This window comes from Microcebus murinus, chromosome X (assembly GCF_040939455.1).
Source record: "Microcebus murinus isolate Inina chromosome X, M.murinus_Inina_mat1.0, whole genome shotgun sequence".
NCBI lineage: Eukaryota > Metazoa > Chordata > Mammalia > Primates > Cheirogaleidae > Microcebus > Microcebus murinus.
This window is the reverse complement of record NC_134136.1, coordinates 100720172-100732316: the sequence shown is the minus strand read 5'-3', so window position 1 is coordinate 100732316 and position 12145 is coordinate 100720172. Positions and strand designations below refer to the sequence as shown.

The following is a 12145-nucleotide window of genomic DNA, read 5'->3' as shown; positions in this document are numbered from 1 at the left end:
TGAGGGAAACCTACCTAAGGGATACAATGAACACCATCTGGGTGATGGGCACACTTTTAGCCCTGACTCGAGAATTACAAAAGCAATCCATGTAACCAAAAACAATTGTGCCCCCGTAATACTTTGAAATAAACAAACAAAAAACGGTAAAAAAATCAGTTTACCAAATACATCATTGAAAAAAAGGAAAAACTCTTTTTGCCTAAGTCTTGAAATACTTGCAGATCTTACAGTCACAGTGTTCTCTCTATTGCCATAGTCTCCAACTCCCTATTCCAAATGTCCCTTTCCTCCCTTGCTATCATTATTTTTAAAGAAGAATCTGAATATTTTTCTGTGTGTGTGACATATTATGTGGAGAGGAAATTTTGAGTCAGCAGGATATTTTGTTTCTGATGATTTCCTCAAAACCCATAACATAATGTCATTATGGGAAGGCACACATCACCTTTACCATAACCTTTTACTTAGAAGCAAGTCACTGGCCTAACCATACCCAAACTAGGAGCACACAAAGCCATGGTCACCAGGAGGTGGAGCTCATGGGAGTCCCATGAGATTCTGTCAGGCACAGTTCATCCTCTGGACCCCAGTGTTTCATGTCCAGCTTTATGCAAAATACATTCACCCTCCTCCAACATCCCTCAGTTTTGACTCTATTACAACATGAGCCCAAAATCTAAGTCTGTTTCTCTCAATCAGGTCCAACTACAGATGATGAGTCTCTAGGGTGGAGGGTAGTTCATTAAGCATACCAGTTGGACCCAATTCATCTCTATTATAGACCTGTGAAACAAAGAGGGCAAGTCATCTGTCCTAATACATCCAGCGAACAATGGTGGCATACATGTAGGATAACATCTATAAACACTTCACTTTATTTATCTCCACTTACTGAGCCCCAAAACTTTACAACTGAATTCTTTACTATTTCCAAAGAAACACCTACTTGCTGCCATATTATGTTGTTCCAGGTCATAAAATAAGATGGAAGATTTCCAAATTTGTTTTACAGAATGACATAGCTCCTACTCTTAAACCTGATACACAGCAACAAATGTATAATTAAAGTGGTGATGCATATAATTATATTCAGAAGCTATTTATATATTCTTTTAAAATGAACATTTAGAAATTAACTGGAAAGAAAGAAAGGCAACTATGAAAGAATGAATGAAAGAAAGAGAATGCTAGAAAGCCAGAGAGAGAGAGAGAGAGAAATTTTTTGCAACAAGAATAAATGTTGTGCTATTACCTTTGTAATTAAAATATTTAAATACCTCTAACCACAAAAATAGTACCTGCGCATTATTCAGATAAAGTATCTGCTAGTTGATGCAGCAGACAAAACCTGCAACAGAATGGATTGAAACCACAAAGGTTCATTTCTCATATACATAAAATGTGATGTAGGTAGGCAGAGGTCTCCACTGACAGGTGATCCAGGGATACAGGCTGTTTCCTACATGTAGCTCTACATATGAACATGGGCTCTTGAAGGCTGATATTTCAGTGGCAAGGGCAGTCACATGGTCCTTCCTAATTACAGGTGGACTGGGCAACATAGTTGCCCCATGAGCCCAGGAAGGGGAGCAAGACACTGTTTGGATGAGCCTGTGCAGTCTCTCCCATAAACTGTTACATAATAGGTGCTTGATACAAGAGCAACTATTAGAATTTATTATGAAAACAGCTATCTTTGTTTCTTTTTAAAATTTTTTATTTTAAATGATTATGAGTACCTAATAGTTTTATATAATTATATGGTACATGAGATGTTTTGAGACTTTGAGAGATGAGGAAGAGAGCAAGAATGAGCCTCGTGATGCTGTGACTCTTGCAGATTCCTAATGATACCACTTTGGTGGACTTGGGTGACATAGGGGAGAATTCCCTGCATTACCAGGCAAAGTCTCTCACTCTCCTCCCTCACTCTCCAGGCTGGGATTCTGGAGCTGGGAGACGAGTGATGTGGGCACTGCCTCATGGCCACCTCAGCTGGCACTGCACCAGGTCACACCTGAAGCTAGTCCAGTCTTCCCCAAAGCCTGTGGTGCCCACTTCCTGGCTACCTGTCATGTTGATTCAAGGCCCAGAGGCTGTTTATTCAGCAGGGGGTGAATCCTGCCAGGACAGGGTCCTTCCCTTTAAGGCGGCATCTTTCCTTCCATCACAGGATGTGTCTTGAAATACTCTCCAGGAACTAAGGCCTGGAATCAGGGGCTTAGGAGTCCGCTTGGTACTTTATTTTCCCATGACTGATCTGGTACCCAAGCTACAAGACAACATCCTTTTTACTCTCATTTCCCTTTCCCAAGGTGGAAAGGAGCTGCACTGCCTGGAGTTGGGGTAGGGGTGACACTGGCACTCCCTTGGCCATTGCTATGGTGAATCACTGAGTCACATGCACCCAAAGTCCACTGGCCCTGAGCCAGCACAGCAATAGGAACTGCCCATTGACTTCAGACTTTGTGGCCTGTTGGCCTTTCAAATTTATTCCAGGTTCCGGACTGCTTTTGTCAGCTGGTGGCGGAGATAGCCAGAACTCAGGTTTCTACCACTGGGGCAGAGGATTGTCCTTTGGCTTGGCTGGTCTAAATACCCCCACTGTGGGCACTGGCAGAGTTCTCCCCTCTGCTGTGTTCTCCTATGACCGGGCAACCCTGAGTTCCAATGCAAAGTCCCACAGTCACTTCATTGCCCCTCTCCTGGGCACACAGATTCTCTCTTGACCTTGTGGTGGCGCGGCCTTGCTGGAAGATATGGGAGGTGTGCAGTAGTCAAGGCAAGACTGTCTTTCCTGCCCTCTTCAGTGCCTGCTCCCCTGATATTAATATAATGTTAAAATCAGGTACTGTGATTGCTCTCCTGATATTTGGTTCTTCGGAAGGTGCTTTCCTGCATGGATAATAATTGAATTTGGTCTTCCTGTGGAGGGACAATTGCTGGAGGGTTCTATTTAGACATCTTTCCCTGCCCACTACAACCCTCTTCATTTCTTGGTGGAGTTTGTAAGGAGGCAAATTTGTCTTGCAGTTCTTCGACATCTTTGTTAGTCTCCTATATCACAGGTACTTTCAAATAAAGGATCTCATTTAATTTTCAAAGGGCCTTAGAGAATCTCAGCAGGGAGAGTTCAGTTTTTTCACTCAGGAGCACCTTTCTGCATGGACCCCAGTGCACTGAACATCAGTGGGATGATAAAGTGCTTTTTTCTATTTGTGCATAGCCACAATCTTAATTTAAGAATTCTGGAAACCTACAAATGACTGAATGTGCATTTACAGGTGCTGTTACTCAGAAGGAAAAATCAAAATTTTCCTCTGGGGCAAGTATTGACATAAGAAGCAGCAGAAGGATGGTGAATTTTTTTTTAAATTTGCTGTTTTAACACAGCATGTCTGCCAAGAAGCCATTTTTCCCTTCTTAGAAGTACTCTGGGGATGGGAATTGAGGAATTTGGGCTCAGTGGATGTTTAGTGTGATTTCTGTGGTCTTTGGTCATCTCAAACTAATGAGGGTGGCCTTGGTTTTTGACCATCTAGGTAAACTCAGCAATTGGCATATTTGTTCAGGGACCAGTCTCAAATAACATACTCCCGTGGTAATCAGATACCTCAACTTCACTGTCAGCAGTTCCACCAAGAAGGATGGGACCTCCAAGGGACATTTGCAAGGAGCTGAATGCTTTAAGTTGAGGGTCGGTCAAGTGATTCTTGGGTGTCTGTATCACAGAATGCAAGGGTACGGGCTTTAGAGAAGTCAGTGAAGCCCTGGTTACCAGATGAAGTGCCAGTTTGGACATGAAGACACATCCGGCAGTACCCAGGGGAAAGGTGCTGTAATGAGAGTAGGTGCTGGTGTAAGACTCATGTGCCAACACTTGGGGAGAGTTCACTCTCAAGGAAACTGGGGGCTAGCAACAGGAGGGTACTCAGAAAATGAAGCCTACAATCCCCAATTGATGCTCTCTTCTCATATTCATCTTCCTTCTTTAGGTCTGTTTTTAGTACATTAGCTAGAGGATCCTTTCTTTTTAATCCTCTGTAATACATTTTGCAGTAGTGAGAATAATAGTGAATTAAAAGACAAAAAACCTGCTTCAGGTTAGGAGTGGAAAGGTGTGGGCTCTATAAAAATTGTGTCTAGATTAGACCAGGGTTCTAGACTCAGCTTTGTCACTTATCAGCCATGTGAACTTAAGAAAATTACGAGTTCTGCAAACATGTCTGATAAACTCAATCTTGCAGGACTGTTGGAATCTATGTAATTAATATGAAACACTTAGCGGAGTGATGGAAAATATTGGGTCTTTAACTAATGGCAATTATCCTATAATTATTTTTACCACAGATGATATCACCCTCCCCTCTAGGGAGATTAATTTTTATTAATTAAGGAGAATATATAGCTTTCTAGGAAAATTAATACCAAAGTAGACTATAATGTTGTTTAGCAAGTAAAACTAAATAAAGTTTACCCATTTGAGGATGTTACTAAATTTGCATGTGGGGGGCGTTCTCCAGTTGGATGCAACCAAAGGTCCTCCGATTTGTGTCAAGGACCAGACTTCCCTCCCAGGTGGCTTTCTATCCAAACCACCCATTTTCATTCACTTCGTCATCATCAAATACGGAGCTCTCCCTTATAGTCTGCTAAATCATACTCAAGATAACTTAATTAAAATGCTTTTTTAAGGCATTGGGATCTGGATCTCTCACTTCAGGGCCAACAGAGCCAACACAGCAGCTTTTTGGCATTCCACTTCGAGGAAGTTTCACCCTTATTTCCCAGAAATTCCCTGGAGACTCTATGCATAAAACAATTACATTTTTCTATGTGTTCAACTGAATGTGAACAAGAGCACAGGATACCATCCATGTCTGCCCCGGGAGGAGGTTTTCCTCTGGTTTATTGATGATACCGTAGTAACTCTTAAGAGCAAGTTTTCACTCTAGGGTTTTGTCTTTCAACACTGACACACACACCCTGAGTGTCTGGCCTTTGTTCACCAGTTCCATAGCTTCATCTGGTCCACCACCCACTTTAACTTGAAATTATGTCTTGCTAAGGGACTCATTGTTTCCAGAAGACTCAAAGGGCCTTTCCTCAGGAAATTTGCACTTTATTGTTTTCAGCCAGACCCTCCCATGCACTTTCCCCAAACCCCTGTCTACCTCCTTAGTCCTTCATCTTACTTGTCCTTTAGGTTTTAGAATTATTTCACCATTTTCCCTGTATGATTACTGCTCCTTGACTATAAAAGTCTAAGCATGGGTGGCTGTTTGGTATCCTAGTTTCCCCATATCTAACAAAATGACTTTCAAAAAGCATGCACAATTAATATTTGGGGAATAAATGACCCAGTCAGCATAAATTTTAATTCATAAACACTTTATTTTTTCCTAAATTCATTAATAAGTTAAGCCAATCCAGGTAGGAATATTTTATTTTTATAGAACAGACTAAAAAGGGTGAAGGAAACCAAGAAATGAACACATATAACATTTTTCTCCTCTAGTTTTTTGATACTACCAATTTTGCTGCTAAATTCTTTCACATTTTTAAGAAAATGCCTCTTCTAATGTCACGTGTTATGTTCTGATTCACCAAATATGAAAGAAGGTTTCCCACTTGTTTAACAAAATAACAAAACTCCTACTCTTAAACGGCAGAAAAAGAAAAAAAAATGTGTAAGCAATGTCATTAATTTAGATTCTGAACTTACTGGAACCTTAAGTTATAAGAAACAACATTTGAAATATAACAGAAAAGGAAGAAACAGAAAGCTAAACCTCAAAGTTATCCATATAGAACAAGAACACAAAGATGATATATACTGTGTTTCCTGCAGGGCCACCCAGGCCATTCACTACTTTGAATATTGATGGCCCTTTTCTTCCACAAAGAAAATAATCTTCAGACTTCAACATTTGAAATGTATCCTAGAAGAGAAAAAAAAAAAAGAAAGGTAAAACTCCAGTTACCAATATACAACAGGAACACAAAGATGACATACACTCATTCCCTCCCTCCCCAGAATGGCCCTCCACTATTAGAATGTTTACAGACCTTTTCAACTAAAGCCTGAAGAAACAGCCTCAGATTTCACTTAGCACGGGAGAAGCTGCTGGGCGTGGTCCTGGAGCGTGCATTGGCCATGGCAGCGGTACGAGCCCTGGCTGCAGCTCTGGCTCGGGCTCTCTCTTCCTCATCTCTCAAGGCCTCTTCATACCAGGATGGGAAGGCACTCGGGACGGTATTATGGATCTTGGCTAAAAACTCCAGGACCCTCATCTTGCTTGTTTCAGCGTGAGCTCTTGGACCCCACAGGAACTCATAGCATGGGGGATCACTATTGGGCACCTGCTGGCACTCCAGGTACTTTAGCTGCACCAAATCTTCGGTGATGACCTTCCTGGGGTCGCCATAGATGAAATGCTTCCTATCAGCATATACACCCATCACATTCAGCACTGCCCAGATCTCTTCTTCGGGGGCACAGTTGCCTTGCATGAAGATCACACCCAGCGCAATCATCAGGAGGCCGGTCTTGGAGGCCATGTTCTCTTCATCACTCACTGCTGCATCAAGGCTGAGGTCTAGTTTGCTCACAAAAGCATAGCAGTGTCTGATGGGATCGATTTCCTTCAAGTCAACACCAAAGGCCAGCTCCATGTGCTCAGAGGCTCTTCTGAGGATCTCATTGAAGTGACACTTGTAGTTCTTGGTAACAAACTTCAGCATCTCTGCTTTTGTAATCGGCTCTTTGTTTTGATACTTCTGCATCAGGAACTGCACCAACACAACCACTTTCTTGTTTAAAGGATCTTTGTAGAAGTTTTCAATTCCCCTTGGGAGATCAAGGCTTTTGTCATCTTGGCTGTTGTCACCTTCATTTGAATCAGTGCACGGAACAGCTGCAGTAGTATTGGTGGTGGATGAGGTTCCCTGAAGGACCTTCGGAATTGTAGGCATTTCAGAAGCAGGCAAATTCTGAGAGCTGCCTGCAGAGAGAACACAGGCAGGAGAGGGGGACTCTCCCTCTGCTGCAGTGGCCTGAGCACCTCCCAGGTCCCGGTTCTCACCACGGGCCTGGCGGCGTTTCTCACGGGCACGGAGCTTACTCTTTTGACCACGAGGCATGATTACCCTGGTCGGGGACAGCAGGCAGTAACGTAGGCAGCTGGGTTGATGAAGAGGTCACCCTAGAAGATGGAGGAGGAGATATTGTACACAGCCCTGGTAGAGAGATTCTACCTTGGCTCTAAGAATGGCTGCCTCTGTTGGTTCTCCTGAGGGCACTGCTTTGGGAAGTCACAAGGCACGGGTGAGGTGGGACTCTGTTCTGAGGTAGCTTGTCACATCAGTTCTAACTCAGAATATTAATTTTACTGCCCAACAGTCCTGTGGCTCCTCCCTCTGCTAACCTGAGCCTGTCCCGTTGAGATCATGGCTTCCCACCCATCCCACAGATGCCCAGAGGAAACGAAAGGACGCCAGTGGCCTTAGGCCTCACAGCTGGGCGTCGGTCCGCCGAGGGCTGGGAGTGGGAACAGGGCCGGGCGGAGCAGGGAGGATCTCTGCGGGGCCGCCTCTGTTCTGGGAGAAGCCTGTCCCCGAAGGTCTAGCAAAGGGTACTCACCTTGACACCTGCCCGTTCCTGGGATTTCTTGCTCCGGCCACACCTCTCAGATGAAGGCCTCACCCCCAACAGTCTCCTGAGGCGGAAGTCAGAAGAGGCTACTTCCGGCCACGCCCACAAGCTGCCCCCCACCCCCACCCCCAGGACAACAGCAGAAGCAGAACTCTAGCAGTTCTCTGTTTGGGGGACAGAAGGTTTGTTGAGAACTCACATAGGGTCCTTTCTTTGTCTTTTCGCAGGCGATGAGACTTCTCTCTCTGCTGAACTACTCAGTCAGCAAAGACCAAGGATTTCATTTCCCTGAGAGTCCAGAGTAGGGAGTGAGGTGGATCCTGAGCCCAGAAGCCATGCCCGTGACCTCCCAATATTGACAGTAGGATGGAGCTCTGCAGGGTCCCCATTGTTGGGTAAATAGTGCCCTCAGAATCCTCACTCAGTGCCTTTCTTTGACTCCTTGTAGGTGCTGGGCTACCTCCTCTCTGCTAACTTGAGGGCAACCCATCAGGTAAGGCATTAATTCTCTAAATATGGAGAATTGACATCTATACAATTTTGTGTTCACCATGAATAAACATAGCATATTGCTCCCTTTGGAACAGATTTTATGTAAGTCTATCAGAAAATTTTTATGTTTATTTCAATAAAGTTTGTGTATATTTTCATTAAGACTCTTTGAAGGTATATTTTGGATGTTGCTGCTCTTTTGAATGGGATATTTTCCATTACATTTTCTCATTAATACTTTTTTGTGTGATTAGATTCCTGATTTTACTGTAGTGATCTTCTGCACCACACTTTTGAATTTCCTTATACATTTGAACTTTTTGTGTGCTGATGTTTGTAGAATTTTTAATTAGATGATCATATTACCTCTTTATTTTCATTTTTCATAACTTTTCTTTGGTATTCTTGTATATACTGGCTGTGCCACCCAGTTCAAGTTTGACCAGTAGAGTTGCCATTATACCACTGTGTCTTTTTCTGGACTATCAGGAATGCTGCTAACATTCCATATTTATGTATGTTTGCTGTTGATTTTGTGATATGGAAATTCCATTTTAATGAAGTTTGCTAACATTTCTTAACATGAACTGGTGTTGAATCATTACCAAAGGCTTGTCCTTTATCCCTACACGTGATCAGATGCTTTCTCTTCTCTGTTACCATAGTGGATTCCAATTCACATTTTTTCTAATGTAATTTGATCTTTACATTTCTTAGACATAGCCCATTTCCCAGTTGCTTCAGTGCTGTATTATTCACTGCTGTATTAAATATGCTATAAATTTGTTTAGAATATTTGTCTGTGTATGAGTGAACTTGGCTCAAATGTTCTTTTCTTGGAGCATCCTTATCTAGTTTTTTATCAATGACAGCTAGCCTGTTAAAGTGATCAAGTATTTTCATATCTTCTTTTCTGGTTTGTAAGACTTTTCTTAATGTGTTGATGAGTTTTTCCTTCAGCATTTGGTGTAATGGGCTTCCAAACCTGGCTGGTCTTGGAAGACTTTGTGGGTGCCCAGGGCTGGACTACAGTTTCAGTTAGTATGGTGTAATTAAAGTTTTCTATTTCTTTATCAGCATACTACTAATTTATATTTTTGTTAAAATTGTTCTATTTTACTTGAGCTTTTAAATTTAAGGGCATAATATTTATAATAAAGTCATTTTATTATGTAAATTCTCAAGCATATAAACATTACAGAGTATAGAATAATAACCCAATGTGCTTGACACTGAGCACGATAATCTTCAGTAGTTATAGGGAGAACCTTGTTCATATTAAGGTTTATTTATTTATTCATCTGTTTGTTGGAATGACCACTGCAGAGGTGATGCTATGCACTTCCATTAGGAGATGCATAGTGTGGGTTGTTACCTTTGTGGTGATGTTGCAGTCACACTCAGGATCATCACCCTCACCCATTAATCTATTAAGGGCTGCAGAATTGTAATTCTCAAATTCTATCATAACTTTAGAGATTATTGGCTAAAATGTATCTATCAGGAGAATAATTTGTTAACGTCCATTTGGTTTTCTGACAATTGGCTCATTTTACTGCCCAGAAAGATAACAAAAACTAAATCTCCCTTTCTCTCAATAATATCAGAAAACTCTTTATTCCAAAATTTTAAAATATATATTTTTATAATTTTCACTAACAAAAAATCTTGCTTAAGAATGATACAAGTTAATAACTGGTCAAATAATTTAACTATTATTAAAGATTATTAATGAAAAGTTTGGAATAATCATTGTTCAGGCCCTAGTCTTTGTAACATGATATATTACTTGTGCCTACAGATAGTTATAATTTTAGAAAACATAGATATTTTACTGTGAATTTAAAGCTACATTTATTTGAAGGAATTTAGTTTCTATGTTTTTCTTCTACATAGCAAAGCAGTCAATGTGCCAGTTGGGTTTTATTATTATCTTTATAAATTCTAATGTGAGTATGTTAAGCGATATGAGTGCTGCTATTATCTTAGTTTGTATGCATGTAGACCTAAAAGATGAATTAGAGCACTCTTCCTTCTGGATTCACAAACTTATTCAATATAGGGTGTTCCAGTGGACTTTATATCAAGATTTTTTCATTAATGTGTGAATACAAAAATATTCATTTGTTTGAAGTATTATGCTAATATGTAGTCTCAATTTATAAAGGAAATTTTCCAACTTCTCAACTCACTTGTTAGTAAATCAAATATTTAGATTTTTCACTGAATATTTACTTATTGAGCTTGTAACCTTTGGAACACACCTGGTAATGTAAAATTTTGTAGATCAAAGGCATTCGACTGTGGGTAAGGAGTTTTAGGTTCTTGTACTGGTTTGAATGTGTTCCCCAAAGTTCATGTGTTGAAAACTTAGTTCTCAATGTAATGATGATGAGTGGTGTGACCCACATTTATTCACCATCAAATTATTTTAACTGATCAACACTTATGTGCACATGTAGTAGTACCATTCATTGGGTGTTGAGTGGGTGGGTGGGGGAGCAGGGAATGAGTATGTTCACACCTAAAAGCTCTGATTCAGGTGAAGCAAAGGCAATATAGGTAACCTAAACATTCGTACACACTTAATAAGCTGAAATAATAATAAAAAAAAGACATGAAGAATTCATGAGGGCTCTGCCTTCATGAGTGAATTACTGCTGTTACCTTGGGAGTAGATTAGGTATCATGGGAGTGGGTTACTGAGAAAAGGATGAGTTCATCTGACTTCCCTCCCTCTTTTATGCATGCTGTCTTGTTCTTCTGTCTTCCCCCATGGGGTGACAAAGCAAGAATTCCCTTGCCAGATGCAAGTGCATTGACCTTGGGCTTCCCAGCTTCCTGAACTGTAAGAAATAAATTTCTTTTCTTTATGAAGTATCCAGTCGGTATTATTCTATTATACCAAAAAAATGGACTAAGACACTTATAAATCTAGGTTTATTACCATTCAGCTCTTAGAACTAATTTTAGAGCTTCTTATCTACTATTACTTCTCTCTCCCTGTTCCCTTATCTATCCAGTTCCTCTCTGAGTGATATGATAACAACTACTCAAGCAGAACAAGGCCTCTAGAGTCTGGCCACAACCTTAGCCTTACAGTGGTTGAAAGCCTTGTTCACCTTTACCCTGGATTCTGTTCCAGTCCAATTTTGGCTACTAATTGCTCATCCTTCAACCTGTTCTTTTCAATAAACTTTCAACAATTTCAGTGGCCATGCTGCCAATGAATGACTGAAGTTCTAATGGATTCCTCATCCCCAAGCCTCCTTCTCTTGATCACTGAGCATGTCTGGTCCTTCCTTATCTTAAGTTGTGAGCTCAAGGCAAATACTTCACTTGCCTCATCCTAGCAGCAGCTCTGGTGGTCCTAAAGGTTTAATACTAATCCTAGTCTGACATTCTTAAGAGCATTGTTCCTTAATTATATTGTTTTCAAAACTTGTTTTCTTTTATTTTAAAAATTTATTTGTTTTTTATTTTTATTTGTTTTAAATTTTAGGCATAATTTCACTGCCTGCCTCTGTGATCTTGAGCAATAAAATTACCCTATTTTAATCTCTATAAAAAATTTAAGGTAGAGAATAAGGATATTCTTTGTACTGAGTTATTGGAGGATTAAATAAAAATATATACGAGAAAACACTTTGTAAACTTTACAAGTTACTACTTGCTTATAAATATTTTTGGAATGAAACTTTAAGAAGGAACTAGAAAACAGCCTTTACCCACCTTTTCAGATACTGTGTGTGTTAGTTTTCTATTACTGCATAAAACATTATAAAAAATCACTGGCTTGAAATAATATCCACATATTATTTCACAGTCTTTTAGGAGCAGCTCGTTTTTGTTCTCTACTTAGGTCCTCAGTGTGAAAGTGTCTTGTTGGCTGGGCAGCATTCTTATCAGGAGGCACTGCACAAGGGTATACTTCAAGGATTTAGGCTGTTGGCAGAATCTAGTTCCTTGTGGTTGTAGGACTGAGGTCTTCGTTTT

General features: G+C 40.6%; 1 protein-coding gene across 1 annotated transcript; it reads right to left on the bottom strand.

Annotated features, from left to right (window-relative positions):
• Positions 1 to 5426: 5426 nt before the first annotated feature.
• Positions 5427 to 7729, bottom strand: LOC142865903 (melanoma-associated antigen B18-like). Its single transcript, XM_075999438.1, has 3 exons — positions 7646 to 7729; positions 6073 to 7208; positions 5427 to 5945 (listed from the first exon to the last, which is right to left on the bottom strand). Exon 2 carries the CDS (start codon positions 7144 to 7146, stop codon positions 6109 to 6111), a length of 1038 nt encoding a protein of 345 aa, XP_075855553.1. The 5' UTR covers positions 7147 to 7208; positions 7646 to 7729; the 3' UTR covers positions 5427 to 5945; positions 6073 to 6108.
• Positions 7730 to 12145: the final 4416 nt, after the last annotated feature.

Bases quoted from the DNA above. Each gene is read 5' to 3' on its own strand.
- LOC142865903 (XM_075999438.1), bottom strand. From the start codon at position 7,146: ATGCCTCGTGGTCAAAAGAGTAAGCTCCGTGCCCGTGAGAAACGCCGC.